Source organism: Diospyros lotus, chromosome 6 (assembly GCF_014633365.1).
Source record: "Diospyros lotus cultivar Yz01 chromosome 6, ASM1463336v1, whole genome shotgun sequence".
Classification (NCBI taxonomy): Eukaryota; Viridiplantae; Streptophyta; class Magnoliopsida; order Ericales; family Ebenaceae; genus Diospyros; species Diospyros lotus.
The window spans coordinates 5,048,726-5,070,000 of NC_068343.1; the positions used below are offsets into that span (position 1 = coordinate 5,048,726).

The 21,275-nt window shown below is 36.5% G+C and overlaps 1 protein-coding gene across 2 annotated transcripts in view; it reads left to right on the top strand.

Moving 5' to 3' along the window:
* The window catches only part of LOC127803103 (protein SWEETIE), a 55,555-nt gene that overhangs the window by 3,277 nt on the left and 31,003 nt on the right, over window positions 1-21,275 (top strand). For both annotated transcript variants that reach the window (XM_052339136.1, XM_052339137.1), the window contains exons 7-30: window positions 1,835-1,899; window positions 2,726-2,830; window positions 4,025-4,114; window positions 4,247-4,327; window positions 6,507-6,575; window positions 7,030-7,155; window positions 9,798-9,901; window positions 12,369-12,501; window positions 12,587-12,690; window positions 13,541-13,651; window positions 13,844-14,011; window positions 14,179-14,265; window positions 14,490-14,583; window positions 15,269-15,337; window positions 15,449-15,571; window positions 15,690-15,758; window positions 15,860-15,964; window positions 16,180-16,265; window positions 16,348-16,504; window positions 17,909-18,058; window positions 18,242-18,291; window positions 18,584-18,683; window positions 18,764-18,820; window positions 19,935-20,002. In XM_052339136.1, the coding sequence (XP_052195096.1) occupies window positions 1,835-1,899; window positions 2,726-2,830; window positions 4,025-4,114; window positions 4,247-4,327; window positions 6,507-6,575; window positions 7,030-7,155; window positions 9,798-9,901; window positions 12,369-12,501; window positions 12,587-12,690; window positions 13,541-13,651; window positions 13,844-14,011; window positions 14,179-14,265; window positions 14,490-14,583; window positions 15,269-15,337; window positions 15,449-15,571; window positions 15,690-15,758; window positions 15,860-15,964; window positions 16,180-16,265; window positions 16,348-16,504; window positions 17,909-18,058; window positions 18,242-18,291; window positions 18,584-18,683; window positions 18,764-18,820; window positions 19,935-20,002 (2,371 nt within the window). The remainder of the gene's footprint in view (window positions 1-1,834; window positions 1,900-2,725; window positions 2,831-4,024; window positions 4,115-4,246; window positions 4,328-6,506; window positions 6,576-7,029; window positions 7,156-9,797; window positions 9,902-12,368; window positions 12,502-12,586; window positions 12,691-13,540; window positions 13,652-13,843; window positions 14,012-14,178; window positions 14,266-14,489; window positions 14,584-15,268; window positions 15,338-15,448; window positions 15,572-15,689; window positions 15,759-15,859; window positions 15,965-16,179; window positions 16,266-16,347; window positions 16,505-17,908; window positions 18,059-18,241; window positions 18,292-18,583; window positions 18,684-18,763; window positions 18,821-19,934; window positions 20,003-21,275) is intronic.

Consider the following 21,275-nt stretch of genomic DNA (forward strand, 5'->3'; position numbering starts at 1 on the left):
GGTATTTCCTCGCTTTTGTTTTGTATATTGTGCCACTTGGAACTGTCATGTTCTAACGGCTTGGGTGACTTACACGTGAGGGTAGTTATAGATGGATGCGACTTGTACCTAGAGAAGGCTATATGCAATTGTACGCTTCTAGGTTTTGGCGGGATTTGAGGCGCAGGGATTCAATATATAAAGGACTGATCCTAGTTGCCTAGAGGTATCTGGAAATTCAATTGGAATTGATCTGAATTCTCTCTCTCTCTCACTCTACCCTTGTATCTATCTCTCTTTGTTGGGTAATGAATCACTTCTCGCAGTACACAATCTCACACTCTCGCACCAAGAACATAATTAATAACAAGAAAATGATAAAATAGAAAGTACAAGAGGCCAAGAACTTATCTTGGTTCAGATCATCAATGACTTGATGATCCTACATCTAGACTGAAGAAGCTGACAGAATCCACTAACTCAAGAACACAATCAGTACATGCACTCACAACTGTATTCACACGAGTTGTTTACTCTTTGAGATTACAAAGACTAATTCTAGACTTTTCTCTTACTTGTTCCGCCTGCGGAATTAACTTCACTAAAACCGTCTCCTAACGTGAGAATCCTTGATTCATTGAAACCTGAATTTGGTAAACCTAGTCCTCCTCTGTCACAGCTGGAATTGTTATAGCTTCCTTCTTGATAGCTCGCATGAGTTCACCGGCTTTGTTTTGTTCGTCTCACCCAATCACCGTCCAATGGCTGGAATCGGTTATTGAAATTTCCAACTCCAACCGAGACTCATCGGGAAGCAACAACCTATGAACAATCGGAAATTAACCTTCTTCCTCGCCATAATCCCAGTTGCAATTGTTGGGGTTTCACGCTCGACCAAACCTATTCCATTGCCCGGAGTTGCACCAAGCCCATAATCATTGCTTTGAACTTCAATCAAGACTGCTTCTTGAACTTGCACCTGTTTCGTGTCCATCTGTCCTCCCTTTTCTTGGGTCGCTCTCTTGCTCGCGTCCGTCAACCTAGATCACTGCCCTTGCTTCCGTCTGTTCGTTCTGCCTCGTCTTGGGTCGTGCCTCAGGTTGCACCTTGCTTGCGTTCATCAACCTAGATTGTTGCTCTTGCTTGTGTTCGTCACACTCTGCCTTTGTCTTTGATTGCGCCTTGAAGTCGCCTGGGATCACGAGCTTTGATACCACTTCTCAAGCCCTTAGATTGTGGGCTGGGCAATTGTGGGAATTCAGGTTAAATTCCAAGAAAGAAGATAGGAATTTAGGAAGAAACCGATAGAATGAGGAAAGTAAGAAAGAGAGAACAAGAGGGAATGAGGGGAAGTCAAGAGAGAGGATTGAGAGTAAGGAACTTCTTATTATTCTCGATGATAATTCCTCTTACTGCCGTAGGTCTCTTATAGACCCTCTAGCAACCATAACAGTAACTCTAACAATGTAACTGCACAGCTAACTAACATAACAGCAAAACAATAAGCTGTTGCACAGTTAGCTAACCCCCTAACCTCCTAACCCCCATCTAGTTAACAACTAGCGGCAACTAGTGGCCCCTTTACTGATTTACCCTTAGGGTCGTGACAACCACCTTTGTTAGAAAAGCAGTAACTTATCCAACCACTTCACTTGTTTCCTTTGAATGATTTTGTGTTCCTCTAAATTCTTGCTTAATAATGTGCATCACATGTTTCCATTGAATGATTTTTTATTCCTCTGAGTTCTGGTTAAATAATGTGCACTTTTTGTGAATATCCAGTAACTGGTTCCTATTTGTATTTTATTGCTGCTCCTTGCTCTGTACCATACCTGATAAACTGTTTGAAGTGCAGCAAGTGGGCCTAGGTCGAAAGATGTTCGAATCGGCCTGACATTATCATGGGTATTCTTTTTGCAGGTAGGTTCTGATATTCAAATCTCCCTCCCCTTTTCTTCTTCTTCTCTCTTTTTTCATCACTTCCCTATTTTTGTTTTTGGATGAGAAGCTTTTTGTATGCAGATACATATGTATATACATATACATCTAGACACATGCATAGATGTATACATGCATGCATTTATGCATGTTACTGGAGTTTTTTCTTGATGTGGTGGTTCAGGCTAAATTGTTAATACTTTTTTGCTAGTTTCTTACATCAATGCTGCAATAACTCTGCCTTTTCCTTTTAAGGTGTAAACTGTTTCTTCTGTTGTTTATTTAGTGTCTTTGAGTTCCACCCAAGCAGTAATGATGATTTGTTAGGTCTGGAACTTTAGTTGTTGGGTTTATCTTTTATGTCTTTGCTGTCAAATTTTTGCTACTAAGTGGAGCGGTTTGGAATCAGAAGTTGTTGGTCATGTTTATTGTAGTAGTTTGGAATCAGAAGATGTTGGTCTGTTTTTTGTGTCAGAAGTTGTTGGCCATGGTTAAGTATGTTATATACTTTTATTTGGCTGATTACATGGTTATAACTGACACAGGTATCCTTTAATAATATTTGCTTAGCTTGTAACCATGCTTTTCATTTGGATTAATTGTTTCTATCATTTCTACGGATAGAATTGCAATGATATGGACTTTTCATGGGGATTTTGGAAAATCTTTTGCAGCAGTATTGTGCTACTATTCGAGAGGAGTTGATTCATTTTTGTCCATGGTTCTTATGATTGTTGTTTATGCTTTGAAGTGATAATTGAGTTTCTGTCAATAGTTCTCATTCATGGTTTGAGCATTAACATTGCAGGCCATTCGTCTGAAGTATCTGCATCCAGATAGCGAGCTTCAAAACTTTGCTTCACTAGTTATGGAAATGCTTCGTGTGGATACCTCTTCTGATGCGCAGGCAATGGTATGTGTAACATATTTGCAACCCAATTTCTCTCCTTTGATAAGATGAGATGGCTGTATGTTTAATGATCCGATCAGCCATTAGTGTGGGCCTTATGATGGACAGAGTTGAAGAACTGAAAGGATTTATTTTTAACCTTTTTTTATGTTATCTAGGAAAGTAGTTGATTATGACTTGAAATCCATGGTTTAGATGCCAATGCTATGCATCAATCACTGTGCAATGTGACAATGATGTCTCTTGATCCATTACATGCATGTGTCTGAAAGATAATAAATATAATGGGAACTTTTCCATGGCATAATACTGTAGTGAGTTGCAAAATATTTCATGTCCTACAACTCGTTAATAACGATGCTGGGCAGAAAATGGGTTGCTGTATCACCAAGCTGGAATTCTGATAATCACCAAAATGTAAGGTGGGAACTTTTTGTTCTGTAGAGCCTGAAGAGGTGCTTGCTAACCATATTTAAGTGCTGAGAAATTGATGATTCCATGATTTTTGCCAAATGCATCCTATAATGGTGGATTGGTTATATGTTTACCTTAAGTAAATTTATCTGTGTCAAAATGAGTGGAATGTTCATTCAAAGATAACTGACAACTCTCACTTATTGCTGAAAGCATTAAATGGACAGGAGATCTATAACTTTGATTGAATGTTTACCCTCCAATATTGTTTTACTAAATATATTTTAATACTTTTAGAAAGAACTGGAAAACTGAGGGGCCTAATTAAGTTTTATCAAATGCCTATTTAGGAAAAAAAAAAAAAATGTAGGGAAAATCCTCAGCAAGCCACTGCTAACAGTTTGGTTGACCTGTTGCACTTTGGGATATTTCATGGTTCTTCCACGGAAGTGGAGTAGGAATTTGCTTCCATACCTGGTCTCACATGGTTGACCTTCTTTTGTTAATTAACTCAGCTACTTAGTCAGGTGAATCCTGTCTTGAGAGTGCGTGAACTTTTCTACATCATGCTGGTTAAACATATTTTAGAATATCTGAAACTGAATGTTGTATGTGCTAGATATGTGATTTTCTATTCTAGTTGTTTAAAGTTTGGGCTGTTATATGAGTACTTGTGTCTGTTGTCTACATTCCTTTCTATACTGCAGTAAAACATCTTGATCCCTTTAGTTTCCACTTCCAGAAATTAACCTTCTATCTAATGCATTTCCTGGTTTTTGGAAGGCATGTGTTCTTTATATTCTTCGGGTTGGTGTGACTGATCAAATGACAGAACCTACTCAGAGGACCTTTCTAGTTTTTCTGGGAAAGCAGGTTTGATGAAAGCATTCATTTGGGTTTATAGTTGTTTAGAATGATTTTGTCGAGAGACCTTCTGTATTTAGTCCATTTTTTTCCCAAAGAACAATTGTGTCCAATTGACAGAGAACAAATTTTCTGGTGCAGCTTCAATCTTCAGATGCCAGTCCTTCCATGAAAGTTGCTGCTTTTCGTACCTTGTCATATGCACTGAAAACACTGGGAGAGGTAATTTTATATTAATACTGGTCTAATTCAAGATGCTACTGAATATTACTTGCTAGCTGTGACTATGAGATGACCCTTTGTCTGGTTCCAGAATTGACTGTTTCTTTAAGTACACCACTTCTTTTGTCTGGGACTTTTTTCAGTTGATATCTCACTTTATCAATCAATAATGCATGTAATACTTGATTGAGGAGACCATGCCATGCCATTTGTCGCTAGCTCTTTGTAATTTTATATCTTCTCTTTTTGCTTTGCCAAAAGTTTTTCTCATGAAAGGTGATAATTTTGAAGATGCATTGAAAATCTGGAAAAGAAAATGTGAAGTAGATGATGTGGAGAATATAAGCAAGTTATTTATTTTTTTTATGAGTTTTTGGTTACTAAGTAGAAATTTAGTCAAGACAGAGGAAGGCTGTGCATATTTTATGTGAAAAATAAAAGAAATGACAGAAACTTGTAATTTTATTGGGAAAAGAAAGAACATGCTACTACCTTTTTTGAGCATGATTTGCTTTAGCTTCTCGTCCTCTGTACTAATGACAAGCATTAATGCTATCAAGTAAAGCATGCAATCTCATACATGCAGGGCATACTTGTTTAGCTTCTCTTCCTCTGTTTAATGACAATATACTAATAAACAGTAAAAATACTAATACATACTAAACTGACTAATACTAAATAATATTATAATATTGAAATTGACTAACAATAAATAATATTAAAATAATATATTATATATTAGAAATAATAACAATATTATTATTTATAAAATTTGTAATTATAAAAAAGAATTAAAAATTATAATCGACATCATTAATGATTATCAATAAATTATAATATTAGCAATATCATGAATATTGTATTGGTAACATGAATTTTGTAACATTATCAATAATTTATTCACAATTTTAATATAATAACATTAATAATAAATTATCATCATTAAGATTATAATTTTAGTGATATCATGAGTATTCTATTGATGTTATTAATTTTATAATAATTATTAGAGAAAATTACAATAACCACCCTAGGTTTGCCTTAATTGTAGACACTCCCAACATCTTCTAAATAGCAATGACCTCCCCTACCATTAAAAAAGGGGTAAATAACCATTTTGCCTTTCCTTTCTTTCTCCTTTGAATTTCCTAAAAAAAAAAAAAAAAATCATCAAAGGTAACCAGCCGCCAGCCACCTCTTTGCCATCAATTGGTGGGGTACAGAGAGAGAGAGAGATGGAGATCAACAACAAAGGTTGAGATCTGAGGGGAAGGGTGAATATTGAATCCAAGCTTTGAACCAAGAAGCCTCGGAGACTCATGCAGTTTCCTGTAAGCTTTCTGATCTGATTGAGACAGAGGTCCACAATTTCTTTCCCAACTGTTCACAGGAACCACTAATTCGTGAGTTCAACACCAATATCTGGTCTAGAAACTTTTGGTTTTGAAAGATCCAAAGGCCACATTTCTTACTAGTGTAATGCACTTGAGCAAAGTTGGCATGACTACAACACCTTTGGCAAAATTGGTACCGAAAAACATGTTCTTGTACTGTCTTCATGTATCCAGAACCGATGGTCATTGATGAGGTTAGGGTGAGAACCTACTGCTAGTTGTTCGACCTATAGTAACTCATCAATGGCAAAGAGGCCACCATGGTCGCTGAGAGGGGGGAGGGTTGGCAACCATCTTTTCCAGCTAAGAGAGACAAATAGAAAGGGTTTTAAACTGTAAGGGCATTTTAGTCATTTTAAAATATTTAATTTGGGTTGGGTAATGGCAAGGGAGAAACTGCAATGTGGTTTTGCATAGTAAGGGTACTCACTATATTTTCTCAAACATCAAGAGTACAGTCTTGCATTTACCTCAAACCTTAGCGGTACCAAGCGTATTTTTTCCCTAATTATTATATAATTATTAATTAAACATATTAAAAGGATATTATTAATAACATGATATTATGTTCCCTTCTATTGCGATTAAGGCTTGTACTTGTTGTTTATGATATTATATTATATAACAATCAAACATATTTTTTGTATAACCATTTTGAACATATTTTCAGTTTTCAAGATAAGAAAATTGTGTTCTGTGTTAACAATGGAAAAGGAAAACTGGAAAATGTTTCTGTAACTAAACAGCCCTAATAGTGTTTGGTTATTGCTTCTGTTCTGCTGCAGGTTCCACTTGAATTCAAGGAAGTTCTTGATAACACTGTTGTTGCTGCATTGTCTCATTATTCACCCCTTGTAAGATTTGAACTCTGTTGGTTTTACTTCATGCATTATATTAGTTATTGGAGAGTCATTTGAGCACTCTCATTCTTCATTGCTCATAAGATTTGAACTCAGATGGTTTTAATTTATGAATTTGTTGGTTGTTTGAGTCCTTTTTTTGCCCTTGCAAGTTTTCCATTTGCATAGCTAAAGAAGTGGGAGGAACTTGTAGAAGGCATGCGGACAGTTTTAGTTGTGCCGATTGGTTGGGTTCAATTTGTGATTAATCAGAGTTAAAAGAAGTTTGGAACTGTTGAGCTGATTTTGTGAATTGGATTATCAGCACTGGAGAATGCCAGTAGAACTTCTTAATTGAAATTCCTCCACTTAACTTATGGTTCTTACAATCTATGTAATTTAGTGTAAACGTTTGAGGTTTAATGTTTTGTGAATGTCATGCTTTTCCCATGATGCATCATTTTGTTAGGTACGAGTTGAAGCTGCTTTAACTTTGCGTGCACTGGCTGAGGTTGATCCCACCTGTGTTGGTGGTTTGATATCTTATGGAGTGACTACATTAAGTGCACTAAGGGAAAATGTTTCTTTTGAGAAGGTAATATTTGAGTCTTAGTACTTGATGTAATTGGCTTATTAGATAGGTGTGTTGTTTCCTGCTCTGCTGCTGTTGCTTTTATCTCTTTCTGAATTTGTTTAGGCCAATATTTATCTGAGTCTTTTATGATCTGATTTGTCTGATGCACTGTGTTCTCCTTTTGCTTTTAGTTTTATTTGGTAACATTATCAGTCTTATTTTGTGCCTTTTTTTTTTTTTTTGATTATGTTGTTTATAAAACTATTCAAATCGTGTGAATTTGATGACATAGGCCTTTCTTCTTTACTATTCAGCTCTTAGTAGATCATTTCTGATGCTAGTCCACAGGGGTTCCATTTAAAAAAAAAAAAATATTTTTTTCCCTTTTTTGGGATTTTTTAGTGGGATGCTAGAAGCTAGAAACTAATGGAAAGAAATTGGTAATATTGAAGGGTAACACAGGCAGAACTTAGAGCCCCAAATGATGTGGCCTTAGACGATTGAATCACTCAGAAACAAACTAAGCCAGACTACTAGATGCACAACACAAAGCTAGCCTAAGACGTATGCCCCTTAACTGGGAAGGGAACGTCAGGGGAACAACTGAAATGAAAGTAAAAGAGAGATATTGTAGAAGGTAACTCTCTTATGTGGCAAGGACTGGTTGTATTACAAGGGGAGAGGGCCCTTGCTTATTTATATGTGTGGAGAAAATTAATTTCTTCACTCAATCAAGAACTGTACATGTTCTGAATATATACACAAAAACCACGATCTAATCACATCCCTAAGAATCAGCAATCAGCTAATCTAAAAAGGAAAATAAAGAAAATTAAGAGCTGTACAATTTCCTTGCTGTTCATTGCCTAAAATAGAGATTCTAAGATATCAATTATGGAATATTCTGACAATATGCATCGAGCCCTTATACATTCTTTTATGTGGGACTGGTACCTATGTACAATAACACTACCTACCTACCAAATGCCTGACCTGGTTGGATCAGAAGCTAAGCATCATGGCACTCATGTTAGTTGCATAGCTGTCCCTTTCTTGTTTGCATGCCTGGCTTGCTCCCCTCACCCATGCTTGTTGAGCCTCCTTGCATGTACACAAGCTTGCACGTGCCTTGTTAGTATATAGTATTTGGTATAAGGGTATTTGTGTAAATATGTGTGTATTTTCTATAAATTCCCATTCTTGTATCTAGTATTTATATCATTCTTAGAGGCATATAGTCATTTTTGACTAACGCATTTCCACACCTTGCGCTCTTATTTGTATGCTTTACTTGTTGCCTTTTGCTTTGCTTCATGCCTATGGCCTTGTTGCATGGTTGCCAATGCCCATGTTGGCTTTTGCTTGGGTGCATTGTGACATCCTGCCTTATTTATGTGGGCGATGCTCCTGCCCCTTGTTTGCCTAAATTTCTCAATGTGCCCCTGAAATTGTCACAATGAGTATTTGGGCTTGTAGGTCCTAGTTGGTCTCACTGTTGGGATGTCCCCCCCACTGAGGCAAATACTCTTGTGTATGTTGGGGCTGTTGCTCTATTATGTGCTCGACTAAGATGCTCTTGACCTCCTAATCATACAATTGTCAAACACGAAGGGGTGCACATTGTGGCTGATCTTGGCCAAGGTCTTCCTTGTCTGCGTGATAGGATTTTAGTAGGCTAATGTGAAACATTCGGTCCAACTTGTCAAGCTTGTAGGATACATTGTCCACTTACCTTCCTAATGGCCCCTTCGTGGTGCTGTAGTAGTCCCTTGTGGCTTGCTTACACGTGGTAGGCTGGTAGCCTATGTTGCACATGTGCCTTGACTACCACAAGGTTGCCTATTTGGTACTTAGCTGGACTGCGCATAAGGTCTTACCATTTCTTTTTGCACTTAAGTCGCTTTTTGTAGCAAGTCTAGGTCAAATTATGTTGCTGCTCCTGGTTTTGGCAAACTTTTATGCTGTAAGGTTACTCTAGATGTACCTTGCAGCCACTGCACTGGGCATCAAAGGCTTTTGGCCTGTGGGAATATGGAAGGGAGGCTGGACTGTAGCCTTCCTATGCTGCAAATTTGGGAGAAAATTTAGCTATATCTTGAAGTTTGGTCCATCCTCTATGGTTAACACTTGCATAATGACAAAGTAAAGCTCCAGTTGGGAATTTTTGTAATTTGTTGTGATGATTGTCTTTTTTCACGTGATTTAATGGAATAGTTCAGTCTATTCTAGATAGTTGTGGCAGTGGATTTAAATTTCTTGGTTTTCTTTGTGGGGTTTTTGGGGAATAGTGTTTGGTGTGAAGTATCCATGTAAATATGGTGGTGATTGAAATCAAAATGATGCTTTGAAATGTCAAAATTTGGTAAAGCATATTGAGATCTAGACTTGATTCATTAATCAAACTTATCAAATTAGTAAATTATGTCTGCATATGGTCTAGAAAGATCTTGCATGGTTTAATACTTGTTCCTGTAAGTTGATGTGTTGGAGGTGATTTATATTGCCATTTTCCTTTTGATAGAACCTTCATTTTTCAATGCTCTGGTATATTACAATTTGTAATACCAATTAGCTATTCTGGTTTAATTTTTGGCTGGGTGAAACTGTTAATCAACATATACATTTTTTTGGTTCGTCTACTGAATCCCTTGTGTATTTTGTAGGGAAGCAACTTAAAATTTGAACTTGATTCTTTGCATGGACAAGCTACAACTTTAGCAGCACTGGTGTCAATTTCCCCAAAGTTACCTCTTGGTTATCCAGCTAGGTATTTGTTTTGTGTTGCCTTCAACTGTGCTTATCCTCTTCCTGAGGAAATGATTGTATGCAGTTTATGTGTAGTTTAGTAGCATCTCTGGTTCCATGAAATGGTGTTTTTGATTGTGTTGAGATTTTCAATTTTGAACCCCTTTCATTTGGAAGAGGGCAAACCCCGTTACTCAGTCTACTTGCTATTTTTGAACAAATTATTTGGTTTAGCCACTGAAGTTGGTTGCCATCATAATACCAATTTTCAGGAACTACAGTTATAATGATTATGTTAGATATATGATGGATGAAGAGAACTATATGCGGTTGTGAACTTTCTTGATACTTATATCAACATATTTGACTCAAAGTTCCAAGGCTTACAAAGTTAGATTCAGTACTTTCTATCTGCATGTTCTTTTGAGTTTAGATTTTCTAGCCTTGAAATAAGATCATGCATAGAACAATTCTATGTAATTGAAGAAGTGTTTTTGATCTCTACATTTGCAAGTATGTTTTGTATTGTCATTGAGTAGTTGCAGTCAACAGATCATCCAGAAGATCTTTGAGGAAGCAGAGGGTCACTAAAGGGTAGATAGTTGTATCTCTTTGTTTAGTGGAGAGTCATTTGGGGTGGAGTGTCCTACTGTGCATGTCGCTTTGTGGTGGAACAACCTGCTTTGGGATAGGCCTTTGAAATGTGGGGTCGGTGTAGGACCAAAAGGAGGGAGAAGAGGATGAGGGAAGGATAACAGAGCAAAGAAGGAAACAAAAGTTGAATAGAGAAGAGGGAAAGAAATCCCATGATGAGGACAGAAACAGGTGAAGGTAGGGGAAAGAGAGAGAACCTAGAGGAGAAAAATATCAATATTTCGTAATCAATAATCAAGCATTATATGATTAATGGTTACACTTGTGAAGGAATTATATTGGGCATTATGGTGACATGATGGCATTAATATGGCACTATCAAACATTAACCTGCCATTTGTGAATGTGCAGGGTTTTTTTTTTTTCCTTTTGTTTTTTTTTTTTTTTGGGGGGGGGGGGCGGTGTTGCTGTGGTGCCCTGACCCATTCTTTGGGTGTTGCCTCCTTACTAGCTTTACCTTGTGTGTGACCTCCCATGGCTCGTGGATTGGCTTCCGACATGGCACAAGGTGCTCTAGTTTGGACTGTTTCTGGTGATTCCAAGAAACTCAAGTGTACTTGGGTCCTCCTATGCAATGTGGGAAGAGTTCTCCCCTCATTTAAGCACTCATAGTAACTAGCCGATCCCCAAAGTTGACTCCCCTCATTTTGTGTTCCATAATCGAGCCACAGTTGACTGTCCCCTTTCTTAATCAATCCTTCAGGTGATAGTCAGCCTTTTAGTTGACTGTTCATTCCCACAACTGAAGTCATTTGGTGTATATTGTCTATGGCGGATTTCACATTCAACTATTTTGCATAGTCTACTGCCAGCTGGGGCTACTGTTGACTCCCTGTACACTGCCGATTCCCATGTCTACCATTTTCAATGTACAAATATAAAAACACAATTGAAGTAGGCATGATTGCTTATGATTGACTGATAACTGTGACAGGTTTTAGTATTAGATTGGTTAGGCTAAGTTCTTGTCTTTATCATTTTTATCTCTTTAAAACAACATATCAAGCCTTAATCCCACTAGGTGGGATTGGCTCATTTTGCCTCTTTCTGGATACAAATTATGGTTGGTATGGTCTCCTTTGCTAGATAGTCTAAATTATGATTAGATCATTGTCTAGGTGTTAACCTTTGAAGCATCTAAGAATGTATCTTTGTTCAAACCAAGCATTGGAGTTGAAGCAGTTACAGAAATTTCATGAAGTTTATGGTGTCATGTTTGAGACCTAGAAAAGAACTTCCTTAGATGTCATTTGTATTGAATATTGAGTGCTTATATTTGAAGCATTAATCTTCAAGTTGGAAGGGAACTTGTTACGCCTACTAATGAATAGTTGATGGTAGAGCTTCACCTGTTAGGAAATAGGTCTAACAATGCATATAAAGCTCTCAAGTGGCCGTTGCATCTACTTCAGGTCTACACAATATTTACAACTATAGTGCTGAAGCTGTGTTTCTTAATACTTTCATGAGTTTTGAGTTGTTTTGTTATAGAGTGAAGAAATATGAATTTGGTGACATACCATGTCATCAAGATTCTGCACCTCTCCCCTATTTTGTTACTGTTCTTCCCTCCTATGCATGCTTAACACGGATCTGAATTGGTTCTGTTTTCTTGACTAATACCAGGGGTGTTTACCTTCTAGAGTTTTTCGACAATTTTGAATCATGTAGGTGTAACATATAGCCTTTCTTCTATTTCTTTACTTTTTAAGCTTTGGAGCCCCCTAATCACTAGATGGTGTTGTACATTTATGCTTGTTTTTTGGACTTCAAATGGCTTGGATGTCTCTGATGCTAATGGTTTTAGAAGTAATACCAATCATAATTGCCCACAGATTGCCTAGATCAGTGCTGGAAGTATCTAGAAAAATGCTGACAGAGTCTAGTAGGAACCCTATGGCTGGTACTGTTTTAAAAGAAGCTGGTTGGTTGCTATTATCATCACTATTGGCTTCCATGCCGAAAGAGGTATTCTAACTTCCTAAAATTTCCTTTTGTGTATTCATGATTCCATTTTTTTTTTTTTTTGGCTAACCTGATATGATGTTTGCAGGAACTTGAGGACCAGGTTTTTGATATTCTCTCTTTTTGGGCAGCATTATTTACTGGAAATGAAAGTCAGATTAAGCAAACTGGAGACCTAACGTTGACTATATGGTTAGCCAATTATCAGCTGCTTATGCATTTAGGGTTTCCATTACCTATACCATATGGTTACGCATTATTTATAGCATTTCTTAGACCAGAACCTCAAATTCCAATATTTGAAAATGGTCATCCATTACGTATACCATATGTTTATGCATTATTTACAGCATTTCTTAGACCAGAACCTCAAATGGTTATGGATGAACCCAATCTTTGAAAATTTGACCATTTTCAAAGAAAAGTTGTATTTTTGGATTAGTTTAGTTGAAGATAAGATTTGACTATTATTCTTTTGTTATTTACCTGTCCCTCAGGCTTTGGGCTGGGCTAGATTCATAGTCGAAGATAAAATTATAAGAGATTACTTTTTGATTAATGTTGTGAACAACGGGCAAGGATTTTCATCTCTTGTTTACTAAGATATTTAGATCCTGCTATTGTAATTTATCCATCTTTTGAGATGTGGAATTTGGGTCATTTAGACAGTATACTTCTCTAATCTATTTAAAAATCTGTGCTTGTACCCTTTTCTTTATGGTGACATGTCTCAGGAATTAACTATTTTCAAAATTGTGTATCTATTAATCATGTCAATGATACTATCTTCAAGAAGCATTATTTGCTCTCTTGGAATTCTTATACATTAATCATGTCAATAATACTGTTTTCATAAGTTGGGCTAAGGAAAAGCTTTTTTCAAGTTGCATTATTAGTTCTCTTAGGGATTTTCCATGGTCCAATTACCCATGGCTGTCATATAAGCACAATTTACTGTCACTCAAAATTCATTTATTTAAGTGATATCATTTGTTGTCTAGATTTTGACATAAGAACTCATTGTCATTGTCTCCTTCTGTAGTGTGTGGTCTGCTGCAATTGATGCAATAACAGCATTTATAAGATGCTTTGTTTGTCCTGAAGCTGATAACAAGGGGATTTTACTTCAACCTGTGCTACTATACCTTAGTCGGTATGGTCCCTCGAATAATGATGATCTCATTCTAAAATTACGTTTTTGGTAGTAATCAAAAGTTTTTTTTTTTTATCAATTTTATTTTTTTATGTTGCTTGCTGGAATGTCTTTTTTGTTACAATTTGTTCAAGTTCCATGAAAGAGTTTGTTTCATGAATATCACAAAATCCACTATTTGGTGGAAAGCAGAGCTTTGTCCTATATGTCACTGGTGGATGGCAAGGAACAGCGAAATATGAGGGCAGCTACAGATATATTCATCATCAGGACACTGATAGCTTATCTGTCCCTCTCTGATCCTATGGCATATAAGGGAGATCATCCTCAGATTTTACAGATTTGCACTACACCGTTTAGGTAATATTTTTCGTTTCATTATTTTTGTATGTGCTGTACTATTCTTTTATGCTGTAGGTTTATAAGACAAAAGATGCATGTACCTCTCAATCATGCAAATAGGGAATCAGAAAATATATTGTTGGGAAACCCATTTTTTTGCTCCTTTTTCTTGATTTGGAAAGCAGGGATGCTTCTTGGTGTGAGGAAAGCTCATGCTTGAGGATGTTGTTGGACAAGAGAGATGCATGGTTGGGTCCTTGGATTCCTGGAAGGTGTGTATCATTTTTAATCATGCATCTTCCCATCCTTCAGAATGAACTTTTCGAATATATATATATATATATATATATATTTTGGTTGGCCTGCTTAATTTTGTGCTCATCAAGATAGTTGGGTATGATTGCAACAATCTTTGATTTCTCTTGTACGAAATAGTTTCTCCATGTAGTTATTGACACTTGAAATTTGGAACTTCTCCCTGAAATATGTAATTTAGGGATTGGCTTGAGGATGAACTTCGTGCATTCCAGGGTGGAAAGGATGGTGATTTACCCTGTGTATGGGAGGATGAGCTCCCTAGCTTTCCTCAGGTAAAAATAGTGCTAGCTTGGATCTCTGACAAGTTGTTCATGTCAATCTCATCAATTCAATTATTAAACTGATTGTGTTAACTCTCCTTCTTTAGATCTACATGGAGCTTTTAGGGACATTCCAAATCCTGGAATCATAGCTGGCATCCAGTGTTGGTTAGGTCTAGAGCAGGGAATAGAAGGAAAAAAAGCTTAGCTTTGGTGCCTTTCTTTTTCACAGTGGGCTAGTTTGGAAAGATACAATTGGAACACTTTTGATGGCATGGAAATGCCTTTTCTAAATTGGAAGTCAGATATGTTACTTCCATCTTATGAACCAGTTTTTCAACTTTGTAACCATCTTATGAACAGCTGATGTGTAGGGATTTGGTGTTTCATTTTTGTTTTCCCTAGTGTTGGTTTTTTGTTAAAAACTGAAAAAAAAAAGTGGTTAATTCACTTCTTTTTCATCTTGAAAGGGACCTCTAGTTGTCCAGTTAGAATACTACCAGTTCTCTTTTACTTTTTTTTTTTTTGGTGCTATGTTTTTCTTGTTTTAACTTTTGTTGAGGGACAACAGAAAATGGCTTTTATTCTAGCTGGGAAGGTAGAAAGGAAAATTAGTTAGGATTGGGGATTAAGAGTTTAAACATGCCACTCAATTTCTATGCTTCTTGTTACTAATTGTGGCTTTTTTTACTTGTAGCCGGAGACCATAAGCAAGATGTTGGTGAACCAAAAGCTTCTTTGCTTTGGAACCATGTTTGCTTCTCAGGTAAGGTGATGGTTGGTGGTTTGAGGTTGGCCATCTTAGTCAAGAGGAATATCTGGATTTGTTGACTTAAATCTTTTTTTAAATTATTTTATTTATTTTTTAACATCCCAGGATCGTGTTGGTATGCTCTCTCTTCTAGGCATGATTGAGCAGTGTCTTAAAGCTGGAAAAAAGCAATCCTGGCATGCAGCCAGTGTTACCAACATATGTGTAGGGCTTCTTGCAGGATTAAAGGTGCTTATTATATTTTTTCCATCTTCTTAAAGAATATGGCTTTGGGTGGTTTGTTTCTGTTACCACAGTATACATGGTCTAGTTATGTCTAACTCTGGCCATTATTATAATTCCTCAGGCTTTGCTTGCTTTGCGACCACAACCATTGGGATTGGAGATTTTAAGTGCAGCTCAGTCGATCTTTCTGGTTTTGATACTCTTCTTGATTTTTCCTTTCAACATGATTACTCAGCAGTCTCATCCACACTATGCCTTACACATTGTTGCCTTTTACCTTTTACATCTCAGAGCATTCTGGCAGAAGGGGATATCTCAGCATCACAACGCAGAGCAGCATCTGAAGGCCTTGGCCTGTTAGCTCGTCTTGGAAATGATATCTTTACAGCCAGATTGGTGAGTGACATATTTATGTGGCGTTTGCATCTCCTATCATTGTGGTACATTATTGCTTCTTTAGTTACAGGATAAATATTCTTAGGCTTTTGGTTGGCTAAAACTTTTAGTAAGTGCTTATGTTCTAGTATGCATTGTTTCACTTTGGGCTCTGTTTTTGTGCATGTCTACCTGTTCTCTGATTTCTGTGCTGCGCTTATTCTTCTAATAAACAGACCAGATCACTTCTTGGGGATGTAACTGGGGCAGCTGATTCATATGCGGGATCAATTGCTTTTGCACTTGGCTGTATTCATCGCAGGTAAATGATTTATAAATTCTACTATTACATATGGCAGAGATTTTAACTACTGAACATGTTTTCTTATCTATCTTCCTTGCAGTGCAGGAGGAATGGCATTGTCCAGTTTAGTTCCTGCAACTGTGAATTCTATCTCTTCGCTAGCCAAGAGTTCAATAGTTGGCTTACAGCTATGGTCATTGCATGGTCTTCTTTTGACCATTGAGGCTGCTGGCTTGTCCTATGTATCACATGTTCAGGTACTCTTATTCTTGGACCATTTTTGGCACACTGAGGTTTTGGGGGGAAGGGCTTGTAGTTAGGTATGCTGCATTGTGCTCTGTTAACACACCCAATAACGTTCATGTTCGACACTGTTATCATATCCAATATTTTCCCGTGGGTAATTGTACCTTTACTGTTTGGGGGCGTTTGGTTTAAGAGAAATTTTTAGATTCCTGGGAATGTTAGATTGGAAATCTACATTCTCATGTTTGATACAACTTTTTTAAAAAAGAATCCTGAGAAAATAGCATTTTCAAGATTTATTTTTAATCAACTTTCCCACAAAAATATTTTCGGGGGGGGGGGGGGGGTTGGGAATCTTGGATTCCCATGGATTTGGGAAAGTTTTTAACAAATAAAAAGACTGAAACACCCTTTACCCTCTTATAACTCCCATAGCCCTTTCACGATTATCTTTGTCATAATTTTCTTCTTACAAACATATATATTAAAATGTGTATACACACACACACACATACAACAACATATATCCAGCCTTTATCCCACTATGTGGAGTTGGCTACATGAATTCTAGACTTCCATGTATTTCTGTCTTTTGTCATATCTTCATTGAGGTCCATACACTTCATATCAAACTTTAATGTCTCTCCTAAAGTCTTCTTAGGTTTGGCTCTACCTCTTTTTTTGACTAATTGTTCCATTTCATTGACTCTCCTCACAGGAGCGTCTCTTGATCTCCTTTTCACATGACCAAACTATTTTAGTCTAGTCTCTCTCATATTCTCCTCTATTGGCACTACTCCTACCTTATTACGAATAACTTCATTTTTAATTTTATTTTTTCTTGTATGGCCGCACATCCATAATGTGTATATATATACATACAAATATATTCATACAAATATTCATACAAATATATATATTATGTATATATATACACACACACATATATACATAATGTGTAAAAAAATGTGACGTTTTTTGACTTCCTAAAAGGTTGTGGGTCCTAATATTTTATATACTAGAAGGAATTTATCATTTTTAAACAAAAAATCAAATAAGGGTAATTTTAGAAAAAAACCATAGATTCCTAGAACTGTTGCATTTAAACCAAACATAAGAATGTAAGATTCTCATAAAAGAATATCCAACATTTCTGAGAATATTTAAAGCTAACCAAATATATAATTGCATAAATTTTGGAAATCAAATATTCCCAAGAGCATTCTTAGGAATCATGAATCCCAAGAATCTAGAAACTTCTTTCGTACCGAACGCCCCCTTTGTGTGTCATGAGGATGTAATTTAGACTTGACATTCTTTTTTGTTGAACTTATGTTTAGCTATTTTCTGATTCCATATTTGCTTCCCTCACACTTTTGCTATTGTCAGTTTCTTATTTATTTTCCTTTCTCCAGGCAACACTTGGCCTTGCAATGGATATTCTTTTGTCCGAGGAGAATGGATTGGTTGACCTTCAGCAAGGAGTGGGTCGCCTCATAAATGCCATTGTTGCTGTTCTTGGTCCTGAACTTGCCTCTGGCAGCATTTTCTTTTCTCGTTGCAAGGTCTTTTTGTTAGTTGTTTTATTCTATTTTTGGAATGCAGTTATTTGACCAGTTTTTCCATAAGGGATACTTATTTAATTACTTGAACTGAATTAATCAGGCAACAAACTTTCTCTAATCCATCCTTTTTTAGATTGGTTATGCACTTTGTTAACCTCTTCTTTATAATACATTTATTTCCAGTCTGTTGTTGCTGAAATAAGCTGTCTGCAAGAAACAGCAACACTTCTCGAGTACGTTTTTTTCTTGCTACTATTGCTCTCATTTGTTTGGGTATGGCCATGGATAGAGATAGGTGGATAGCTAGAATTCATGTAGCCGACCCCACCTAGTGGTAAAGGCTTGTGATTGTTGTACTGTTGCTATCATTATTTCCTTAACAAAGTAATCACAGATTTTTATCCTGTTCATGGTATTATTGTTTTTACTGTTATTTTCTTCAGTTATACTGTCAGCAGTTAGTTCTCTATGGGTTAATTTAATTAAAATCTGTTATTTTTTGGCGCTTATCCATTATTTTTGCAGGAGTGTCCGGTTCACACAACAACTTGTACTTTTTGCTCCACAAGCTGTTACCGTGCACTCTCATGTACAAACTCTCCTCCCAACACTGTCATCTAGACAGGTAAAATTGCCAGTTACTAAAAATTACTCAAAACAATAATATTTACTTGGATCTAAGGAAAACTCATTTCCTTACAACAGCCAACTTTGAGGCATCTAGCTGTGTCCACCCTGCAGCATCTGATAGAAAAAGATCCGGTTAGTAATTTAGAATTACTTTGTCCGACATGGCTAACCTTTTTCTACATAAGATCTGTAAGCATCACTTGTAGTCTTACTGTTTCGATTTCCATGGGCTTATTGCTTCCTACTATTTTCTCTTGTTCTGTTTGTATTCATAGATTCAAAGTGAATGGATATGGATATGGATCTGGTTATCAGGAAACATGCCTTCAATTTTTTTTCAATAACCAACATCTTTAATATCAACTTATCATGCTGAGAATAGCTCTGAATATTTCCTCTTCAGATTCATTAAATGGTCTGCAGACATTACTGAACATTCAATAGTTGTTGATGTAAGTAAGGATTTGAGTGTCTTATCATGTGTGGTAATTCAAGTGATAAGGTAAAGTAGTTTTGTCAAATTCACTTTGATAGAATCCTAATTCCAATGACCTTTAGATTACATCAACTCCATCCCTTCTCCTTGTGTCTTTCTTCGTTTCTTCTAAGTCTTTTTTTGATAGATAAGATATGGTCTACCTCTTAACATAGATTTGTGTTAGGATTCCAATAGAATTCCAATACAATCCAATATATTCCAATCCCTTTCAACAGAAAAACAAGAATGAAACAGGGCATTCGAGAGGCCCTAACTCTCCCAATTCTCTACCAAAGGCTCGATCATCAATTCTCCATCTCCTATCCTACTTATACCCCCTTCCCACGCTTTCCTAACAGAATTCCCCATTCACACTGCTGATTATTCTTTCAGCAGTGTGGATTACAACTTTACCCCTCCTTCCCCATGCGCACATGCTGGTTGTTACACCTGCATGTGCGGTCCCCTTAATTCCAGCCTCCAGCCTTCAGTTGCTTGTTACGCCTATGATAGGTTTGTTGCACCGGTGGCCTATCAATTTGTTGATTTCAAATATATCCATCCAAATATAATCTCATATTTCGAGACTTGTGGCCTTGATTATGTTGGTAGGATCCAATTTCTTCTGTTCCTATTTATTTATTTATTTTTGTAACATCTATCAAACATGGTTGTTGGGTTCATCGATTTTCAGTTTTCTTTTTATGTTTCTAATTATTCATCAAGTAACAGTTGTTTAGATCCAAGTGCTGATATTGTTGTTCACAGGTTTCAATCATTGATGAACAAATAGAAGATACTTTGTTCCATATGCTTGATGAAGAAACTGACACCGAGTATGCTAGCTCTGCACTATCCTTGCGTAATTTTAATACATCTCATTATAGGATCTTGATCGTTACCTTATTCATTGAGTATTCTGATTGTTCTGTAATTTTTGATTTTATTTTTTGTATTTTCACTTGTGTTGATCCCCAAAGAAGAATTGTGAAAAGAGTTCGAGAAGAAAGGAGTCCAGATTGCTTGTATACAAATTATTAGGGACATGTATCATCAAGTAGAAATGTCTGTTAGGACTTGTGGAGGAGATATGAGGCTTTTCCAGTTATACGTGGGTTTTCAAGGATCTGTATTAAGCCTTTACCTCTTTGCTCTTGTATGGATGAACTTATAAAACACATCTGAGAAGAAGTGCCTTGGTGTATCCATTGTCTTGGTTGATGAGACAAAATGTGTGAATAATAAACTTGAAATGTGGAGAAACACTAGAATCCAAAGGTTTGCAGTTAAGTAGTTTGAAATTGAATATATGGAATATAAATTCAATAGAAGTGTGGATAATGTCAAAGGTTTGATAGAGGTATAGCACTCATGCAGCTTACTCTATTCAGTGAGATTAAGGCTTGTGATTTTTGTTGTTCACTTATTTTGTCTACCCCACCTGGTGGGATTAAAGCTTGATGGTGATGGTGTTGGTGTTGTTGTAAGTTCACTCATGTTGTATACTTTATCTCCAATTAAATGCTATGTTGCTCTCCACATATTGTTCCACGGTTGCAGAAAATATGGGCCTTAAATGTTTATGCTTCAGTGGTTATCATCAAATTCACATTGTGAAGAAGGCAAATAATTGTTGCATTGGTGTAATGCTGTGATTTAATAAGTACAGAAAAGTCCTTTTTACATTTGATTTAATTTAGAAAAACTGTTAAAACATTGATTTATAATTGGATGAAGGTGTTATAATGTTTCATGAGTGGGCTAGTGCCTTTGCCTTTTTGTTTTCGATGTTAGGATTTTACCTAGTGGTCTAGCAAGTTGAATCCAGCACTTCACCAGATGCAGAGTGGGTGGATGAGGAAGTGAATGTAGCATTAGTATCAAGTTTTTAGTGATCATTGAGACGGAAAATAACAGCAATAGAGCAGCTATACCTAAGAAGGTGCCATGTCTAATCTATCTGAAAAATAAAAGAAAGGTGGCATGTCTGTCTCGGACACCATGGGGGACTTCCCAACAAGTGTTGGATAATCTTCCGAGTGCCTTGTAATATTTGTCGTTTTATTTTGAACCAAACAATTTTTATACTTGGTGCACACATGTTAATGG